The sequence below is a fragment of the Chinchilla lanigera genome, unplaced genomic scaffold, assembly GCF_000276665.1.
Source record: "Chinchilla lanigera isolate Chin_1 unplaced genomic scaffold, ChiLan1.0 scaffold00123, whole genome shotgun sequence".
NCBI classification, from domain to species: domain Eukaryota; kingdom Metazoa; phylum Chordata; class Mammalia; order Rodentia; family Chinchillidae; genus Chinchilla; species Chinchilla lanigera.
In genome coordinates, this window is record NW_004955524.1 from 3,199,503 (window position 1) to 3,220,335 (window position 20,833).

Genomic DNA, 20,833 nt, shown 5'->3' on the forward strand with positions numbered 1-20,833 from the left:
TCTCTGTCTCCGGCACAGTGGGGACCGAGTCTGTGTCCCTGTGGCCAGCGTGGTCAGGAGAAAGAGTCTGGAGACGGGGTGCAGGGAGGTGGTTCAGATGCACTAGGGTCATGAGGCCAAGCCGGGAGCCCCAACAGCCCCAGGGCCGGCGTGTCGAGGTTTGCCGGGTGGAAGGGGAGGCCCCAGGTGCTCACCATCATCCTGCGGGGACCTGAGGGGACGGGGAGGGCAGGGTGTTCCAGGAAGCAGGCGCCGTGCGTGCAAAGGTCCTGGGGTGGGAGCTGCACCCTGACAGAGCCACGCGGAGCAGTCTCAGGGCTGCAGTGCGGATTCTGTCTGAGGTGGGGACTCCATGAGGGCGTTGCCTGCCGTCACTATCAGAACTGGAGACTTTGGCAAGATGGCCCAGGGCCAGAGAGAGGGAGCCGTCTGTTCCCGGAGGGAGGCAGCGCCGGTGTGCAGGTCAGCAGGCCGGGAGCGGCGTCCCCTGCCCCCCAGCACAGGAGGGACCCTCACTGCCCCGGGAGTCCACTGGGGGGGACACAGAGGCGGTCGCTGTCCCCGTCCTGCCCCCCCCGCCCTCCCTGCTTGCGAGGTGGCGAAGGCCCCACGGCCAGGTCTCGCTCTGCCGATCTCGCGGGCAGGCAGCGCGCGGGTGACACATTAACTAGCGGCAGCTCAGAGGCCCCTCTGCCCTGGCACCGCGTCCCTGCCCCCACCCGTCCCGGGGTCCAGGCTCTGGCTGCGGCCCCTGCCTCTGACTTGGGGACAAGGTTGGACCAGAGAGGATCGTGGACCTGCCTAGCTGGCACAGCCCGGAGGCTGGCTTTCCGGGAGCCCCAGGGGCCGCCCCCATTCCTGAGGTTTGTCCCAAGCTCTGCTTGGAACCCCAGGCCCAGGCCCGGTCGGCGGGCGGCCTCTCCCTCCCTCCCCCGCCCCTCCCCCGTGTCGTCATTAACACCGCCTGGCCTGGCTCTCGGCAGAAGGGAGTGCCCTGCGGGAGGGGGACCCCGGCGGATCTCTTGGCCCGGCCCGGCCCCCCTCCCGCCCCAGGGAGCTCACAGGGCGCGCCAGGGGACGACCGGCAGGTGAGGCCAGGCCTGCCCGCCCCAACTTGAGAGCTGGTGAGAGTTTGGGGGTCCCAGGTGGGGGCTTTGTGGGTCCCCTGGGGCCTGGAGCTGGGGGCCCCTCCTAGGAACCGACCGGGATGGGAAGGAGCTTGGCTCGGGGTGCCCGTCCCCGCCCGGTCCAGGTCACGGCCGGCCTCGCCCCCAGGAGCCCCGCCAGGATGAGACGCAGCGGGACGGCGCTGTCCTTCCTGCTCAGTGAGGTGAGCGTCCCCGAACCCCCTCCGCTGCCTGCAGCCCGGCTCAGGGGGAACCGAGGTCCACAGAGGCGGGGTACTTCCAGGGCTGTGGCCACGGCATGTGGGAGGAGGGCTGCATCAGGGTTCTGACCCGGACAGGTCGCCCGCCTGGCGCAGCCCTGGGCACGGAGGCCACCAGGCTGATTCCTCAGGGCAGGGCCTGCAGCTCCAGCTGGGAAGCTGAGGCAGGAGGAAATGACAGTAGCAAGCAGAGGACTCAGAAAGGTGGTCATGACGCCTGCGTGGCTGGTAACGTCTCTGAGATGCGGTGTCTGCTCCCGTGGAAAACGTGCGAAATGGAGCCTGGCGCAGTGGTTCACACCTGTGATCCCAGCACTCTGGGAGGCTGAGGCAGGAGGATGGAAAGTTTGAGCCCAGCTTGGGCAACTTAATGACTTAGTGAGAGACCGTGTCTTAGTTACTCCTCTTGTTGCTGAGACAAAAATGTCTGACACTCGAAATTAAAGGGAAAACGGTTTATTTGTCTCGCAGTTTGGAGAGGTTTCAGTCCATAGCTGGCTGGAGAACAGAGAACGGGGAACAGGTCCTGGTGCCACATGGCAGCTCAGGCAGCAGGGGAGCAGGGGAGGCCGACGGGGCCCCACTGTCCCCCACAGGACACGGCCCACCCGCCCGAGGGCGGCGGGGCACTCACACCCTCAGCCCAGCCGATCAGCAGACTGATGCCAGCATCCCACTCTAGCTCCGGCCACCTCTGAAAAGCGGCCCGCACACCTGCCTGCGCTCTGGGAGACCTCCAGGTGCAGCGCTGGCCCCAATAAGAAGGGCTGGGGTGCGGTGCAGTGCGAGGGCCCCGGGTTGAGTCCCTGCACCAGGAAGAAGGGGGGAAGAAGAGACGGAGGGAGAAAAAACGTAAGATGCGGGGACCCAGGACCCAGCTGGGCGGGGCGGCACACGCCCGTCCCCAGCGCTCTCCCCGGGCGCCTCCCCCTCGCGGCCAAGTGACCTCAGGGAGCTCCCCGACGCCCCTGCTGCCGCTGTCCAAGCCCTCCAAGTTTTCTTTTCTTCCTAGATGATGTGAACTCTCTTTTGCCATGTGTGGCTTGTTTTCTTTCTGAGACAGGGTCTTGCTATCTTGCCCAGGCTGGCCTTGAACTCACTATGTAGCCCAGGCTGGCCTTGAATGCGAGGGCTCCTCCTGCTTCAGCCTCCGGAGTGCTGAGATCACAGGCATATGGCCCCACTCCCGGCTCTTTTGGCATTTGTCGAATGACTACATGCATGTGGGCAAGGAGCTCTGCCGTGGGTGGCGTCTCCCCAGGTAGCAGAGGGGCAGGACCTTGGGAGGGGCGTCTGTCTGCACGCAGCGCCCGCTGCCGCCCACGCCCTGGCGCCTGCCGGGAACGCTCCCCGGGGAGCCGCAGGCTGCAGATGAGGTTCCTGCCTGAGCGCTCAGGAGCCCTGCGACAGGGTAGGGAGAGTCGTGCTCTCATGGGGACAGTGTCAAAGAGCTGGGCGCGGAAGGACGGCCTCTTGGACAGCCGGGTGGGTGCTGCCCCATGCCGTGCTGGGCCCAAGCGGCCACTCCCGGCCCGAGGCCAGCGTCTCCCCCACGGTGCGAGGAGCCGCGGTCACCGCCCGGGAGCTGCGCTGTGCTGCGCGCAGGCGCGTGGCCGGGCTCCTGGGTGCCGGTTCTCCTCCCTCCGCGCCCGCACACCCCGGCCTGGCTCTGCCCTGCAGGTGCGGCCTTAGGCCTCAGTCTCCCCGTCTGGAAGTTCAGTCTGAGGGAGGCAGACTGACGTGCGGGGCCCAGCCGGCCCCCTCTGACTCCCTCTCTCCCGTGCCCGTGTCTGCCCTGCAGACCCCGGCACACTGTGCCCCCAGGGTTGTGAGTTCCAATTTTCTACCCCAAAGTGGGGTCAGCACTGCAGACAGGCCTGCTCCTTGTCTTCACTGTGTAGTCCAGGCTGGTCTGGCACTCAAAAAGATCGTTCTGCCTCAGCCTCCTGAGAGCTGGGATGACAGGCATGCGCCATCATGCCCGGCTTGTGGGTCCCTTCATTTTATTATCAGCAGCCTGAGAGATGGGTATCTACTGTTGTCTCTTTTCTTTTTGAGATGGAGTCTGACTATGTTGCCCAGCCTGGTGTCAAACTCTTGGGTTTAAGAGATCCTCTGGCTCAGCTTCTGTACCTGAGATTGCAGGGGTACACCACTGTATCCAGAATTTATATATTTTAATAATATATTGTAATGAGATAAACTATCATTACAGTGCTTTTTTTTTTTGCCGTGCTGGTAGTGAAACCCAGCCCCCCATGTAAGCAGGTGCCCTGCCACTGAGCCACGCCCCATGTGTTCTACAGTTTTGTTTTGTTTTGTTTTAGCTTTTTTGTTTGATTCTGAGTCAGGGTCTTGCTAGCCCAGGCTGGCCTCAAACTCACGGTGATCCTGCTGCCTCAGCCTCCTTATTACTAGGATCACAGGCATGCACAAGCTCCCCTGGCTGGCTTTTTGTGTTTTTGAGACAGGTTCTCACTGTGTAGTCCAGGCTGGCCTTGAACAAACTCATGGTGATACTCCTGACTCAGCCTCCCGAGTGCTGGGATGAGAGGTGTGTACCACCACAGCTGGCTTAATTTTTATTTTGAGACAAAGTCTCACTAAATGTACCCAGCTGGGGGCGGGGCGCTCCTTTGGGCTCTGTCTCTTAAGGCAGCTGAGGTTGCAGGAGTTGCATTTGCAGGACACGTTGTTACAATACCAGCCTCATACAGCATGGGGGTGTTATCGGCCATGAACGAGGAAGTAAGAGGCAAATATTCCCTCAGCCCCAGCTGGCACGTGGCACTGCATATCCCCTGGGCGCAGTGGCCCACACCTGCCATCCCAGCACTCAGGAGGCTGAGGCAGGAGGCTCGCTGTGAGTTGAGGCCAGCCTGGACTACACAGGGAGACCCTAAATCCGAGGCTGGGATCTGCACCCCTCCCCCCCGAGGAGGAAGTGGGGTTCTGAGTGGTAGCTGGGCTCTGGGGAGCAAGTACGACGGGGACAGGAGCGGCCTGGCCCTGCAACCTGCCGCGCCTTCTTCCCGCTGTCTCCCCAGCGTGTCCAGGAGCCCCTGGACTCCGGCTCGGCCCCCGTGAGTCCCCATGGCGGCGGTGTCGTTCGGAGGCAGTTCTCAGGGAGCCTCTTGCTGCCCCCGCTGTGGAGTCGCCCGGGGCCTCCTGGAGAGGCAGAGCCCAGCGCCCGGGTGGTGTTCACCATCGGAGCCCGAGGCACGGAGAGGAGCCAGGCGTCGGCGCCGGGCAGGTGAGGAGGAGGGGTGTGAGGGCCAGGCGGGCTGCTTGGCAGCCGCGGCTTCAAAGCAAAGGCTGCAGGCGGTCAGTGGGCCAAGCACAGGGAAGGGTGTGCCCCGCAGGTGGAACGGAGCTGCAAAGCTGCAGAGTCCAGAGGCCCTGGCAGCCAAAAGGCTGCAACTGTCCCTGTGGCTGAAGGCTGGGCAGGGCACCGGGCAGGGCACCAGGCAGGGCACAGGGGCTGGTGCGGGAGAGTGGGCTATTCTAGGCCAAAGGGGACACCAAGGACCTGGGACCCTGAGTCTGGGTCCACGTAGGCCACCCTGGGTCCTGGACCAGCTGGGAGCCCAGGACTGGGACCAGGTTCTGATAACGCAGGAACTGACCAGGGGACACTTCTGTCGTGGGGCTGCCAGCAGGGGGGACAGACGGGGGCTGGATGTGCACAGATCCGAGGTCCTACGAACACCATTGTTTCACTACCATCACGTGGGATCCTCCTGCCTCAGCCTCCCAGAGTGCTGGGATGACAGGCATAACACGCCCATCTTGGGGAGCCCCTTCTTATGCATCCCACAGCGGGCCGGGGTGCTTCTGGGGCTTGAACTTAGACTGACTACTTCCAACCTGGGGACACGGTGGACGGGGGAACACAGGCTCCACACGAAATACCCCACTGGTCAGCTTTGAGCCGACCGGGGAAAATCCCTGCCCAAACCTGCCACGCACCTTGTGGCAGCCCCTCAAGCCTCCTGCCCCACCCAGAGCCTCGGGGACAGCAAGTCCCAGCTCTTCCCGCCCCACACCCACACCCCAGCCTGCAGCCCGCGTCCGCTGCTGCGCTGCTGCTCCGGCGGTGGAAAATGTTCTCGCTTCCCGGGAGCCCCCTGAGACACGGGCCGTGGGCGGAGCCTGGCTCTTACAGCGGGGGGGGGTGCAGCCTGGGTTGCGGGGCCAATGCGCTCCTGCCTCTTCCGTGGACCGTCTGAGCCTCGGGGGGGGGGGCGGCTATAAATCTCGGGGTTTCCGGGTGCTGCGGCCACCTCCCCGGGCTCCGAGAGAAAGGTGGGTTTCCGACAGCGCGCCCCTCCTCGCGCGCTGGCTTTGGGGTGGGGGTGGGCTCCAAGAAAGGTCCCTGGGGTCTTTGTTAGGGGAAAATCATCCTCCTCTCCGCCATCCCCAGGGGTGGGCCCCTGGTCCCCAGCCTCCATGGCCCCCCAAGTTCTCTGTCCTCTGGGACCCGTGCCTCCTGTCGACGGGCGTTTAGGGCCTTCCTGAGCTGGGCGGGGACACCGCCATCTGTCCGGGCCTGCGTGACCCGACCTCTCCTGGTCGCTGTTACAGGCGAGGATTTGGGGTCAGGGGCCGGGGATTTAGCTCAGCGGCACAGCGCCTGCCTGGCAAGCGTGAGGTCGTGAGTTCGAGTCCCGGTACTGGAAAAAAAAAGAACAAAAAAAGAAAGGATTTGGGGGCGCCCCGTGCGGACCCCCGGTGTCAGCACCACGGGGTGCGGACAGCTCCTCGCCTCGGGCCACCCCGGCCGGTCCTCCACCTGCTTTCAGCACCGCCAGGGGGACAGCGCCCGGGGACACTGCGCCCCAGCCCCTGCCCCTGCCTGACCCCACCTGGCCTCGAGCCCTCGGCCCTCGCCCTCATGTCCCATTGCTCTGCAGCTCGGGGCCGATCCCCGGGGCGCCCACCCATGTCTCCTCCCCGCCCGGGCGCTGGCTGCGGGGACAGCTCGGGACAGCTCGGGACAGCCCGGCCATGGCCGCCCCGGGGTTCGCCGACGGCGCAGAGGCCTGCAGCAGGCTGGGCCAGGCCCGCGGCCGCCAGGGCTCGCCCAGGCCCCCGGAGCACCTGTGGCGGCAGCCCCGGTGCCCCATCCGCATCCAGCAGCGCTGCCACTCCGACCCCGACAACCCCGCGGCCTGCCGCCACCCTGCCGGGAGGGCGCGACCGGGGCTCGGGACCACGCGGCGCTCCTGGCCCATCTCCTTCCGGCAGCGGTAGGTGGGCGGGGCGGAAGCTCGTGGTGGGCGGGGCCTCGTGACTGGCGGGCAAGGGGCCCGGTGGTGGGTGGGGCCTGCTTCAAGTGGGCGGGGGCTGGGCGGGAGGTGGGCGGCTAGGTAGCAGGGCGGGGCCTGATAGAAAGAGGCGTGGCCCGGTGGGGGATGGTTGCGATGGGCGGAGCTTTCCAGAGGAGGCGGGACCGGGCGGAGTCTCGTTAGTGGGCGGAGCCAGTGGCGGGTGGGCAGGAAGTGGGCGGTGCCTAGAGGGCAGAGGTGCTGGCTACCCGGCACAGGGACTCTCTTTAGGTGAAAACTGCTCCTAGCCGGGCGTGGTGGGGCACGCCTGTCATTCCTGCACTCAGGAGGCTGAGGCAGGAGGGTCACTGCGAGTTCGAAGCCAGCCTGGGCTACATAGCAAGACTGTCTCAAATACAAACAAACCCCTGAGACACCAAAACCAGAGATGGGCAGTAGCGCCCCTGCTGCTGGGCGGGGCTCGGAGCCCAAGGAGGCGGCTCCAGCGACCCCAGGCCTTTGGGCTGGAAGAGCGGCGCTCAGGCCAGACCAAGCCCCAGCCTCCCGCCAGGCAGGGTGACCTCAGGTGAACGGCTTCCCTCCCTCAGCGCCCTTTCCTCCCACCTGGGTGGGACTAGTGGCTCTCACTCCGCCAAACCTGGCTTTTTGCCCCGCCAGGCGCGGGAAACATGTGGAGCCCAGAGGGAGCTAGGGAGCTGTCCCGAGGTGCGGCAGGGCCCCGGCCCCTCTCCTCCCTTCTGGTGACTCAGGATTTTCCGTTTTCAAGAAAGAACAAACAGACTCGGCAAGCCGGATGGGGGGCCGAGCGCGCTCAGGAAGGCAGGCGTGGTTGGGCTGCGTGTGTCTGGCAAGTGCTGAGGCCCTCGCGTAGGCACGCATGCGTGTTTAAGGGGCGTACGACCCCCAGGGGAACCCCGGGGAAGCCAAGTTCAAGACCCGGTGTGAGGCTCAGCCTGGAGGACGGAAGAGGTGGGCCGGGGAGTGCAGGGAAGGGTGTCCCAAGGAGCAGGAACAGAACGTGCACAGCTCCAGAGGATGGGTGTACTCGTGCTGCAGGGGGACGGGGCCATGTGCAGCTCACGTTCCGGAGCTAGACAAAAGGATGGAGACCGGCTGCCGGGGGCCTCTGGGAGGCGTCATTCAAATTCAAGGATGGTGGGTTCCAACCCCAACACCCTCCTCCCCAAAAAGAAAGAAAGGGACGCAACAGTGCCCGTCTCCCTTCTCTCTGGAGCCTCCTGGTAGCAGAGGAGAAAAGGGCCCACCCAGAGAAGAAGCAGTCAGAACGGGGACATCGGGACGGCGGTGCACTAAGACCTTCTCAGGCGGTGCAGCAACACAAGGACAGGGGCGGGCCGGGCCTCTGCCCGCTTTCAGCCTGCTGCTCTCCCAGCCTGGCTGTGCCTCCCGAGTGCAGGCCGCCAGGCTGCGAGCACTGCGTCCTGGCCCTGTTCTCCCCTCTCTGCGGCCGTTTCTCTATCACCAAAGCTATTAATCAGTGCAGTTAAGACTGCTAGTGAAATATTTAAAATGCGGCCTCCTAAGGAAACTGTAAGCGTACAACAAGTGACAAAGCACCACTGCGGCGCAGGCTCGGGACCGCAGAGGGCAGAAAGCCGGCACACAGCTGAGGTGAGCGGCCAGGCTGGGGTGAGCTCTCCTGCCACGCATGGCCGTGGGACCCTGGGCTGGTGGCCACCGCCCCCTGCCTCAGCCAGGCGCCACGAAGAGCCGAGCACACTTGTGTTCACCTCCGATCTGAGGAGTTGCCTGGGGCCTCAGTTTCCCCTTGGGAGCAGGGGACCATGGGGAGCCCCTCCCACTGACCTCCCTGGACCAGTGTCTCACCAGGCAGATCCTGGCGGCCGCGGTCCCCGGAGAGAGGCTATAATTAGGTCCGGCCTGGGAGCGACAGATGGTATTTCTGTCTTAGGGACAGCGAGGCTGGGGTCCCACCAGGTGTCTGGCTTCAGAGCTTCCTGGCTGGGCAGGGGGGCTCCTGGCCGGGCTGCAAATGCCCGCTCCTGCGCCACGTACCGTGTCCCGTCAGCTCGGCGGGTGCAGTCCTGTTCCCAGTGTGGCCTGGTGGCCCTGGCGGTGGCCCTTGTCGCAGAGTCCCAGGAAACGTGGGAGCCCTGTGCCTGGGGACCCTGGTGTGGGCTTTCTGTGTCTAGGGCGCCCTGGGACCCGCTTTGCTTTGGTGTGCAGTGGGACGGTGCGGGCGGGCCCTGGCCTCCCAGGACCCTGCCTCCAGAGACCCCCTCCCGAGGTCCGGGGGGAGCGGCAGGCGGAGCGGCAGCCCGCCGCGGCTTGGCAGGGCGGACGGCGGATGTTTGTGCAGGACCGGGCCTGGGGAATGTCAGCACAGGTGGGGGCCGCCGGGGATTTGGGCGTGGGAGAGGGGAACTGGATCTGAGCCCCGCTGCCCTGCAAGAAGGCTTGGGCCTGTCCCGCTGGCCCCGGGCCTCAGTTTCCCCACCTGGCAAAGGGCAGACGGTTGGTAGATTCTGGGGTGGGCGTGGGGGTTCCTCCACCCTGGAAACGCGCAGGGCGTCGGAGACTCCAGGTGAGGGGTCCACCCCGCACGACCGGGGAGAGCGGGCCGCAGAGGGAGGCGACTGACGTCAGAGCGGGCTCTGCGCCCTGATGAGGGGCTGCGATGAGTGGCGGCTGGCCCGGTGCCTCAGTTTCCTCGGGGGGCGCTGCGCGGAGGCGGGGCGGCCCCTCCGCTGTCCCCAGCCCCGCCCCCTGGCTGACCACAAAAGTCCCCGCGTCCCCGCTGCGCCCAGCCCTTCGCCTTCACGGCCTGGCCATGCAGGGTCCTGCTGCGCCGGCCGCGGCCCCAGGGTCCCCCCGGGGGTCCCCGCGCGGCTCCCCCGGGCTCTTCAGGAAGCTGCTGGTGAACCAGAGCATCCGCCTACAGCGCCGCTTCACGGTGGCGCATCCGCTCTGGTGAGGGCCGACAGGGGCGCGCCGTCCCGGGCGGGACGCGGGGCCGGGCGGGCGGGCCTCCCTCGCGCCCTCACCCCGTGCCTCTGCCCGGCGGGGCTGCGCCTGCCCCCTCCGTGTCCCCACGTCACAGGGACATCGAGGCTGAGCACGGGCCGCACAGACCAGAGCCTGCCCTGGTGGAAGGATGGGGCCGCCGCCCTGGGTTCAAGTCCCGCCCCGCGGGCCGCAGCCACGGCCTCGGGGGAGGGCGCTGGCCCGGGCTGGCACGGCGCCCACTCGGAGTCGGACTTACACTCCGGCCGCGGCGGGTGACCCTGGCCTCGGTCCCCTCCTTGGCGGCAGGTGCAGCTGACAGCGGCGCTGACACTGTGCCGCATTCGACCCATCTCCCGGGGCTGTCCGCACCCTGCGGGGCCCAAGGGGAAACTGAGGCACAGGAGATCCCTTCTCTGGGGATGGCGGGGGAGGGGCGGACATGACCGCCCCCTGACGTGGGGTCCCGGAGGGCTCTGCGCTGGCGCGGGGTGCCCCGGAGGCACCCGCGGAACCCGCACCTTAGGGTGAGGGAGGGCGGGTCTGGCGCAGCGGGACCCAAGCCCAGCTGCAAGGCCCGAGGCTACCGGGTCTCCTGCCTCAGTTTACCCGCCTGGCCAGTGAGCAGCCGCGCGTTCTCACAGCCAGGGCGGCCCCACCGCCGCTGTCCGCGTCATGGAACCAGCCCTGACCCCGCCGGCCCGGCTAAGTTTAGAACAGAAAGAAAAACAGGGCCCCTGCGCCCTGGAAAATCCAGGCCTACCCTTAACCCTTACTGCCCAGGGGCTGGGGATTTAGCTCAGCGGCACAGCGACTGCCTGGCAAGCCCGAGGTCGTGAGTTCGATTCCCGGTACAGGGAAAAAACAACAACAACAAAAAAATCCCTTACTGCCTGGGATTGGATTCGAACCCAGCACCCTGCGGCGGCTCCTAGCCTGTTTCTCTACTTGGGACTACATGGGTTTTCCTTTGACCTTTGGGAAGAGGTGAGAGAGCGTTAGGGGTCGACCCGCAGGCCACTTCTGCGGAGTTTGGGGTTCTTCCGCCCTCTAGAGGGCACACCCAAGCGTCCTGCGCCGCGGCCCCGGCAGGGAAGGGTTAATAAGCCCCGCCCTGCTAGAGGTCCGGGAACCCGAAGCAGCTAGGCTGTACAGACCGAGGGGAGCCGAGCCTGCCCGAGCAAGACCGGAAGAAGCCGAGTACACCCGACCGGCAAAGCCGGCCAAGCCTGGACGGACGTAGCCGAAGGAGCACGAACTTGCCCGAACCCACCCGGTGCAGCTGAAACTGGCCGAACTGGCCCCAGCCAACGCACCAGGACCAGTGCAGCTCAGCGTGACCGGGCCGCACTCAGGGAGACGCGGCCTCACTCCTGCCTGAGCCGAGTCGGGCTGCCCTTGCCCGGAGCCTCTCGACCCGGCCTCTTTGTGATCTTTGGAAAGGTTACGACGGGGGCCAAGTGAACACTAGCTCTTGGCCAGCAGTCCCGAGTCGTGGACGGTCCCGATTCCTGTCGCTGCTGGTTCGGTCCACACCTTCTCAAAAGCCAGGGAGCCAGCAGGGCGTGGTGGTGCACACCTGTGATCCCAGCACTCAGGAGGCTGAGGCAGGAGGATCGACTCCAGTTCGAGACCAGCTGAACTACATAGCAAGACCTTGTCCTTAAAAAAGAAAAAAAAGCTTGAGACCCACCCAATCCGTGACTTTCCAAGGTCGCCAACCCCACTCCCATGCCCCACTCCTTGCCCCACATCCTTTTTCTGGCCCTAAAAGGAGGGATGGGTTCCTGCCTACCAGCCCGGCTGTGGCTGGGGAGGCGAGGCTTGCGGGCGGAACGGAGCAGGTGTGGGGCAGCCTGACCGTGCCTGGGCAGCGGCTCAGTGTGTGCAAAGGCCCGGGATGGGAGGAGGCAGGCCGAGTGTTCAAGCTGCTGGTGATATCCATCGGGACCCGCGAAGTGGGGGCGTGGCCCAGGGAATGGGCGTGGTCCCTGCGTGGGCGAGGCCAGACCGCCCGGGGCTTGGTCGGACTGGTCCAGCGCTCCCTGCCCTTTGCAGCCCGCAGACCTAACCAGCCCGGGTTGCCCGGGTTGCCCGGCTTTCGCCCCCTAAAAGCCCTTGGGGATGGAGTTCGACAGGCCCAGTTAGACACGAGGCAGTGTGGGTCCAGAGAGCCCCGCCTGGTGACGTCTGCACTGGGCCCCGGGTCCAGACACACACCCGAAGCCACCCTCGCAGGAGTGAAGATGCCACCGGGCACCCAGCTGCGGGGGCCCTGGGCCCTGACTGCTGTCCCTTCTGCCCCCAGCTTTGACCTGGACAATGGGCCTTCGTGTGGCAGGGGCACGCAGGCCCCGGGCTCGCACAGCCAGCGGCGGGAGTCCTTCCTGTATCGCTCGGACAGCGACTATGAGCTGTCGCCGAAGGCCATGTCTCGGAACTCCTCCGCGGGCAGCGACCTGTGAGTGGGGCTGCTCCCGGGACGCTCCTCCTGCCCTTTCCTTCGCACTCTTCTTTCCTTACTCCGCCATTCAGGAAGCTCCTTCAAGGCACCTTCTGAAATAGGTTTTCTAGTTTAAGTAGGAGTTTGCCAGGCAGCTAACTTACTCAGTTGAGTGTGCAGCCCACTATATCCCTCAATGTTATCTGCTTGGTCTCGGCCTGGTTTGGGGTGGGAGTGGTAACCCAGATGTATTACGGCCGATTAGCAGTAAGGAAAGCAGCACACGGATTTAAGCCCCCTGACAGCCGTAATGAAAACAGAAATAATCATTTCTGTCCTGATGCTGCGAAGACCCTCTCGGCCCTTGGGACGCAGTTTCCCCTTTTCTGAGACACAGAAGGAGTGACTGATTAGGCGTGCCTTAGGGTTTCTAGGTGAGTCGGCTGAGAGGCCCCGCACTCTCCCTAACAGCCCTCTCCCCGCAGACACGGAGAAGACCTGATCGTGACGCCCTTTGCCCAGGTTTGTGTCACCTCGAGCCCCACGGGGAGCCGCGGGTGGGGCTGCCCCTTCCCCTCTGATCCTGCCTCCCCCAGGTGCTGGCCAGTCTGCGGACCGTGCGCAGCAACGTGGCGGCGCTCGCCCAGGGACCCTGCGGGGCAGCCCGGTACGCGGGGTGGAGCGGGTGGTGGGGGCGGGGTGGGGCTCACTGGGGCGCCTCTGGGGACTTCCCACAAGATGCGCCACCTAGGGGCTGGGGATTTAGCTCAGCGGCAAAGCGCCTGCCTGGCAAGCGCAAGCTCGTGAGTTCGGTTCCCGGTACCGGAGAAAAAAAACCAAAAAAAAAAAAAAAAAAAGATGCGCCACCTAGAGGGCCGCGTAGTGGCGCAGGACTGTAATCCTAGCACTCCGGAAGCCGAGGCAGGAAGATCACTGAGTTTGAGGCCAAGCTGGACTACAGAGTGAGTTCAAGCCCAGCCTGTACTACATAGCCGGGGCCCTGTCCCCAAAAATAAATACATACATACTCCAACCTGGGCAATGTAGTGACCGAGGAGACCCTGTCTCAAAATAAAAAATAAAAATATGTTCTGGTGGCTGGGGATTTAGCTCAGCGGCACAGCACCTGCCTGGCAAGCGCAAGGTCGTGAGTTTGATTCCCGGTACCGGAAAAAAAAAAACCAAAAATAAATAAATAAATAAAAATACGGGCTGGGGATGTAACTCAGTGTGAAGGCCCTGGGTTCCATCCCCAGTACACCAGAAGTCCCGGGAAAGAGGGAGAGGGAGAGGAAAAAGAGAAAAGGGGGTTGGGCAGGCAGCGGGGCTCTGGCGGTTCTAGGTAGGGTTTGCAAGAGGCAGGGGGAGAGGCTGGCGACTTGGGGGCGGAGTTTGAATGGCCGGGGGCGGGGCCTTTGCTCTTCGGGGCGGGGCCTGACCGCCTTGTGGGCGGGCCTTTTGTTTGCGGGCGTGGTCTGGCCGCCCCGGGGCGGGGCCTGGGCCTGGGTCCCGGTCCCTGATGTCCCCCCCTGTTGCCGCAGGCCGGCGTCTGTCGGGAGCCCTCCAGTCGGCAGCCAGTCCCCTGCAGCTGCAGGTAAAGCCCTGTCCCCAGCCTCCCCAGGGCCGCGAGCCCAGCGCCCCGTGACCTCCGGGGCCCCAGGACTGCGGACCACTGTCCCCCTCCTCCCAAGTCCCCTGGCTTTGCCGCCAGACCCCATTCCCGGCCCAGAGCGCGCCCGCACCGCACCTCGGCGGCGGGTTAGCCGGGGACAGGCACTGGGGGCGGCGGGGCGGGCCGGGCGCTGACCCCCTCGGCCCCCAGAGGACGCGGGGCCGCCGCTGGCGCTGGAGACGCTGGCGGAGCTGGACTGGTGCCTCGACCAGCTGGAGGCGCTGCACACGCGGCACTCGGTGGGCGACATGGCCTCCACCAAGGTGAGCGGGCTGGCCGGCCCCCCGGCCCCGCCGCAGCGCCCGGCCCTCACCGCCGCCCCCTCGCCCGCAGTTCAAACGCATGCTGAACCGGGAGCTGACCCACCTGTCGGAAACCAGCCGCTCGGGGAACCAGGTGTCCGAGTATATCTCCCAGACCTTCCTGGGTGAGCTAGGGAGGAACGGGGCAACTTCTGGGTGGACAGGGCTTGACAGCTAGGGCTGTAAAGCATGAGTAGAAGTTTGCCGTTGGAGGGCACTAGAAGCTTGGGTCTCCAGCCTGGGAGATGGAAAGGGCACTGCGGTCCAAGAGCCGCACCTAGCAGAAGGGGTCACTGAAACCAGCCACGCCGGAGGAGAGGGCGGGCGCGGGGCTTCGGCGCCAACTCAGCGTGGTGGGCGCTGGGCTGGCTCCAGGGCTGAGACCCCGCTGAGCCGCCTCCTCCTGCAGACCAGCACGCCGATGTGGAGCTGCCCACGCGGCCCCTGTCCGAGATCCCTGGCCTCGGTGGGCTCCCCCGGCCCGGCCGGTCCTTGGCCACCGTCCCTCGCTTCGGGGTGGAGACGGACCGGGAGGGCCAGCTGGCAAAGGTGGGCCTGCGAACGCTAGGGTGGGGCTCCGAGTCGGCTTTGCAGCACTGCTGGAGCTGCTGATTGTAACATTCCAGGAGCTGGAGGACACGAACAAGTGGGGTCTTGACGTGTTCAGGGTGGCCGAGCTAAGCGGGAACCGGCCCCTGACGGCCATCCTATTCAGCATCTTCCAGGTACTGCCTGTGCATTTGGCTTCTAATACCCCAGGGTTTCCTTCTGCTCTTCCTACCAACACCTCAGGGACACGCTTTCTTCCAAGTTTCTCTGATGCTCTTGAATGGGATATTTTGAGTTGGGTATTGAAGGATGAATAGGAGTCCACTAGGTTGAATAGTACATTGCCTACAAGCTTCAGTCCTGAGCCTGGCTCTGAAAAGAGCCCTGTCCTCTGGAGAGAACAGTCCTGGGGGGGGGGCAGTGGACTAGAGGAGGCCAGAGACTGAAGGAGTTCAGGAGAGCGCAAGGGAGGGCATCCTGTGGGAGAGGATTTTGAAGGTTGTGTAGGAGTTCAAGAAGAGGCAACAAATAGAAGCACCATGTGCTGGAGCCTCAAGGACTCAGGGCCTGTGATGGACCAGGAGCGGGACCTGCTCAAGACATTCCAGATCCCGGCAGACACGCTGGCCACCTACCTGCTGACGCTGGAAGGTCACTACCACTCCAACGTGGCCTATCACAACAGCCTGCATGCTGCCGACGTGGCGCAGTCTGCGCATGTGTTGCTGGCCACGCCCGCACTCCAGGTACCGCCCCTCCATGTGGGCAGGTGGGCGGGGTCGGAGTGCCGGCCCCGCTCTCACGGCAGTGCCTGCGCAGGCGGTGTTCACAGACCTGGAGGTCCTGGCCGCCATCTTTGCCAGTGCCATCCACGACGTGGACCACCCTGGGGTCTCCAACCAGTTTCTCATCAACACCAGTGAGTTGGCACTGGGGCTGGTCCGGGCCTGGGCCTCCCTGTTCACACACAACTTGGTGCACAGAGCTGAACAAGACACCCCCACCTCTGCACAGTCAGATCACAGCAAGGGTCCTGGGTGACTTTTGGAAGGAGTGGGCATTTAGAGTTGGGCCTTCCAAGTATGTGTAGGAGTTCTCCAAGGGGTGGGAAAAGCTGCCTTTGGGTAGAGCGGGCTGGGCGGGTGGGTTTTAGGCGCCCGGCTTCCCACAGAGTCAGAGCTGGCGCTGATGTACAATGACATCTCTGTGCTGGAGAACCACCATCTGGCGGTGGGCTTCAAACTGCTGCAAGCCGAGAACTGTGACATTTTCCGGAACCTCAGTGCCAAGCAGTGGCTGAGTCTGCGCAGGATGGTGATTGACATGGTGAGGCGGGGCAGGGCCTCGGTGTCATCCCACCTGCGCTCCACCCACCTCTGGCAGCCCCAGGGCCTTTGCACAGGTTGTGTCCTAAGCCACGAGTCACCCATTTTGCAGGTGGGGACCTGGAGGTGGGGGCAGGGCCCTCACACCTGTCCCTGGCATCCCCAGGTGCTGGCCACTGACATGTCCAAGCACATGAACCTGCTGGCTGACCTCAAGACCATGGTGGAGACCAAGAAGGTGACAAGTCTGGGCGTCCTGCTGCTGGACACGTACGCCGACCGCATCCAGGTGCGGGAGACTCCGGCTGGTGCCCCAGTCTCCGCTCGGGTAACGTGTGGGCTGGCCCGGCCCAGGCTGCGTCATGAGCCTCGGTCCCCGCAGGTCCTGCAGAACTTGGTCCACTGCGCCGATCTCAGCAACCCCACCAAGCCGCTGCCCCTCTACCGCCAGTGGACAGACCGTATCATGGCCGAGTTCTTCCAGCAGGGCGACCAAGAGCGCGAGTCCGGCCTGGACATCAGCCCCATGTGCGACAAGCACACGGCCTCAGTGGAGAAGTCCCAGGTGCGTGGTGACCACACCGTGGTGGCCTGGAAGAGGGGAGGGAGAGGAGGTGCCGGCCACCCCGAGGGCCCCAGCTTAATCCTCGTCCTCCTGGGTGCTGGCGACAGAACCCGGGACCTCATACATGCCACGCAGGTGCTGTGTCCCTGAGCTCCATCCAAATTTGTACAAAGAGTTACATGAATAGGGTTTTGCAGGTTAAATAGGAGTTGGGAAATGGAATTCCAAGCAGTGGAAACAATATGGCCAAGTGCCTAGAAGATGCACCGGGTTCCAGGTGCCCGTGGCTCACTGCCTGTCTGCCGCCCTCCCTGTGCCGCTTTCCAGGTGGGCTTTATTGACTACATTGCCCACCCTCTGTGGGAGACGTGGGCTGACCTGGTCCACCCCGACGCGCAGGACCTGCTGGACACGCTGGAGGACAACAGGTCGTGGTACCACAGCAGGGTCCCTCGGAGCCCCTTGGACCCCGTCGGCTCCGAGCGGGGCGCCCCCGACAGGTTCCAGTTTGAGCTGACACTGGAGGAAGCAGAGGAGGAGGAGGTGGCGGCCGCAGGGTCCCCGTGCACTTAGCTCCTGTCCCCCAGCCAGCGAGGACCTGGGCCCCCTGCCAGCCACAAGCAGGTTCTGGGAGGTGAACGCAGTGCAGGACGGCCTGTGAGGCCCACGGCCTCGGCCTCCTGTCGGCCCTGGCTCGGGATGGAGAGGTGACTGGGCCGGGCCCTCTCCTCCGCAGTCGCCCGGAGTTGCCTTTACCTTCTTTTCTTCTTTCCACTGGCCCATTGTTCATTTTTTTGAGACAGTGTCTCACTAAACCTCTCACTTGCCAGGCTGGATTTACACTTGGGATCCTCCTGTCTCAGCCTTCCGGGTGCTGCAATCACAGATATGCAGCGCCTCGGCTCCTCCTGTGTGTCTCTCTCTGCTCCCTTCCCTTTGGCAGCCCCGGGGGCGCTCCCAGCCCTGCTACGCAAATGCTTATCGCTGGCCACCTCGGCCTGGCCCGCGGTGACTTGGATCGGTGCCGCCGTCTCTGGCCAGGGCTGCGTGCCGCGTCCTGCACGGGGCTCCCTCCCTAACAAGTGACAGAGCCGCGGAGTTCTCACCCACCCCGCAGCTGCTGCGTCTGGCTGGCCCCTGATCAGCTGCGTCCGGGCCTGAGTTTGCCAGGTCTCGCTGGACTTTGGTTGAGGCGATGGGGCCTGTGGCCTGACAGAAATATCTTAGAAGTGTGAGGCTGTTGGACGTTTCTCTGGAGCTCAATAAACCCTTCAGGCCTGAAGACACCCTGCTGCCTAATGAGTGTCCCAGCCACTCAGGAGGCTGAGGCAGGACGGTGGCAATTTCAAGGCCAGCCTGGGCTACTTAGTAACACAGTGGCACAATGTAAAAAATAAAAATGCCTAGGTGCGCCTCAGTGGTGAGCCCTGGCCTCACATACACCGCCCTCCCCAAAAGACCTGTTTGATGAGTGGGGAAACGCACAGAAGCGTGGTTTATCCGCCGAAAAAAAGACATCCGGAAGCCAATGTTGGTCAGCATCTCCCCCTGGCGGTGGGAGCGGGGAGCGCAGTAGCGCGGAGCTCAGAGTCCTGGCGCTGGGCTGGATGCGAGCCGTGTCCATGTCTGGGGTTCCAGACCCGCGTCCAGCCCCTCTTGGGCGGCATTCAGTGCTCTGTGGCCCGGAAATGCACGCTCGATCCGCGTCATCTTGCGGCCCCGCTCGGGTAACAGCTGGCCTCGATCATAAATATTATGATAACCGCGGCTGCTCGTCCTCGTCACCACTGACGCTGAGGTTCCGCCCGGAAAAACCAGCGGCCTCCCCGGGCCCGAACTTGGGTCAGTTCCGCGCGGGTGTTTAAAAGACAAGACCTGGCGCGGGGGCGGGGGGGGGTGCGTCCCCTCCTCTGTTCTGCGAGGAGATCCGTGCTTGCAGCAGAGAATTCTCAAAGGATGGAGGTACATAAAGAAGGAAATAAAACACGGACACGAGCCCGTGCTGGAGCTCGCTTCCCGCGGCGTCTCACTTCACCTGTTTATGAGAACACTGATCGCCAGGTCCTGGCCTGCGGCGCACTATGTGTGAGGCCCGCATTCCACTCCCAGCCCTGCCAATACATGAATAAACCAGCCGGGCCTGGTGCACACCTGTCATCCCAGCTGACCCTGGGGAGGCTGAGGCAGGAAGATCGCCGCCAGTTCAAGGCCAGCCTGAACTACACGGTGAGACCCTGTCTCAAAATCCAACCAACCAACCCCAGAAGTAATACTTCCTCTTCCTGGAGCTCCTCCCTCACGCCCATGACCGAAGTCAGCATTCATTCACCCATGGCGGCACAGTGTCACGGCCCCGGTGCCCTGGGTCCAAGCCCTGCCGGGCACAGCCCACGGGGGGAGAGGGGGCTAGCGGGTAAATTAGTCAACATGATCAATAAAAAAAATTGCGGGGCAACCCATTCAGGACCCCTGTCTCAGGAGCTATTCCTATTCCCCATTCCTTTTCTCCAATAAAATTTTCCTACAAAAACAAAAGAAAATTTGGGGTGGGGTGGCACTGAGGTTTGAACCCAGGGCCTTCGCACTGAACTACATCCCCAGCCCTTTTCATGTTTTTACTCTCAGATGGTCTCACGATGTTACGCAGGGGTGGCCTCCAACTGCAATCTTCCTGCCTCAGCCTCCCAAGTAGCCCGACGCCTCCCAAGTAGTCACGCGCAGGTTATTACTTTTATTTTTAAACAAAGCAGAAGCGGTTGCCCATCCTGCCCGCGGGTGTTTCTGCAGTCACCTGACTCAGCCTCCCCGCCTCCTCGGGGCGGGCTAACCCCCACCCCCAACCCCACCCCGAGCGAGAATATAACTGCTATTTATGTTTTGTTTTTCTGAATTTGCCCAGTCCTCCTCTGTGGGGTGGGGGAGGGAGATCACCCTGAGAAAAGATACAGCTCCCCACGCGCGGGGCGGGGAGTGGCGGGCAACTCACCCGGCCCAGGCGCAGCTATTCCGGGCGCGGCGCCCCCGCAGCCCGCAGCTGTCTACAAACAGACCTGGCTTGGGCTGCTGCTGGGGGCGGGGCGGGGGGGGCGGGGCTCCGGTGTCCCCTGCAGTGCTGCAAATGGGTGGGGGGCCATCAGGACCCCCGCGGGCTGCCGGCCCGGGGTCTCCGCTCCCAGAGTCTGTCGTTCGCCTCGAAGCTTCAGGGACCACGCGCGGAGCATCGTCATCCCCGAGTCTCCCCGCCAGCAGTGCGGGCTGGGGCTGGGGGGGTCTCTCCTGCACCCCCTCTTTCCCGGCTCTTTGGGGGTTTAGGACACAGGACGCTTCTCTGCCTCGACTTCGTCTTGTTCTCCTCGTTAACGGGCGGGGCAGGGAAGGAGGTTCTGGGGCGCCCCTTCCCCCCTCCTTTCTGGGGAGCGGCGGGGAGGGGGCTGCCCTGATCCCCGCTGCATTTTTGCTTCTTACAGCTTCAGACACGGGGAGGGTGGGGCCTCTGTCGGCCCCCATGTTGGGCTCTTACACTTCAAGAGCCGGATGGGGCCCTGGGGACCCCTCTTTCCTCTTTTTTTTGGATTTCGAGCTCTAAATATTGGGGTAGGGCATGGATCGATCATCGCGCCGGCTCCGGTTCCCCGTTTCTGAAATTAGGGTTAGGGGGCAGCACCTTGGACGAAGCCGGGGCTGTAGAAGAGGCGGACCTGGGGTCCCCACTGGTGGGGAGGGGTGCCGTTCCCAAAGACCTGGGCTCAGGCGAGGCCTCAGGCGCTCGGCCCTTCAAAGGGCTGAGACCCTGGGACAGGAGGAGGGAGTTGACGGCGTCTGATTGGCTACTTGGCCAGTCGCTCGAGTACTTGAACCAATGAAAAGCCTCAACGTAGCTCCACCTCCTGAGGGGGACAGAGGCGGAGCGAAGGCTGGCACCTCCCCCACTCTTGGGCCTTCTCAGGTCTGGCCCCGCCCCCCCGCTCGTCAATCTGCGCGGAAGCCCAGCCCCTTCCGCTGCAAGCCTGCTCTGGCCTTGGTTATGGACGAGGCCCCGCCCCTAGCGTCACATCTCATTTGCGTGCTAGGCCCCGCCTCAGTGGCGTCACGCCGCGTCTGCAGGTGCGGCCCCGCCCCGCTCTTTGCAGGACGTCACCGCGGACTGCAGGGGCCGAGCCGTCGCCGCACCGCCACCGCTGCTGTCGCGCAGCCCCACGCCAGCTCGGGGCCCCGTTGCCGCCACTGCCGGAGAAGTCGCCGCCGCTCGGTTGCTGCCGTCTGGGTGCAGGGCGAGGTGAGCTCCGGCGGCCGCGCGCCCCCGCCCGGGCCCGCGTA

The 20,833-nt window shown here is 64.3% G+C and overlaps 2 protein-coding genes across 9 annotated transcripts in view; both read left to right on the forward strand.

The window, feature by feature from the left end:
• Positions 1–31: 31 nt before the first annotated feature.
• On the forward strand, positions 32–18,511 carry Pde4c (phosphodiesterase 4C, cAMP-specific). 8 transcript variants are annotated; one of them, XM_013507254.1, is made up of 18 exons: positions 32–462; positions 984–1,088; positions 1,276–1,330; positions 4,435–4,640; positions 11,969–12,121; positions 12,589–12,625; positions 12,700–12,770; positions 13,645–13,697; positions 13,926–14,038; positions 14,109–14,202; positions 14,487–14,626; positions 14,704–14,802; positions 15,208–15,372; positions 15,446–15,545; positions 15,798–15,952; positions 16,118–16,240; positions 16,334–16,516; positions 16,844–18,511. In XM_013507254.1, exons 1-18 carry the CDS (start codon positions 353–355, stop codon positions 17,087–17,089), a joined length of 2,208 nt encoding a protein of 735 aa, XP_013362708.1. In that variant the 5' UTR covers positions 32–352; the 3' UTR covers positions 17,090–18,511. The 8 variants fall into 8 exon arrangements, with proteins under 8 accessions (XP_013362708.1, XP_013362709.1, XP_013362714.1 ...); XM_013507260.1 differs by lacking the exon at positions 32–462 and adding an exon at positions 469–863; XM_013507255.1 differs by lacking the exon at positions 984–1,088.
• A 2,094-nt stretch (positions 18,512–20,605) lies between these two features.
• Rab3a (RAB3A, member RAS oncogene family) overlaps positions 20,606–20,833 on the forward strand; it is a 4,269-nt gene continuing 4,041 nt past the window's right edge. Inside the window, exon 1 of the mRNA XM_005409562.2 lies at positions 20,606–20,792. The gene's annotated coding sequence lies outside the window, so the exon portion shown is untranslated. The remainder of the gene's footprint in view (positions 20,793–20,833) is intronic.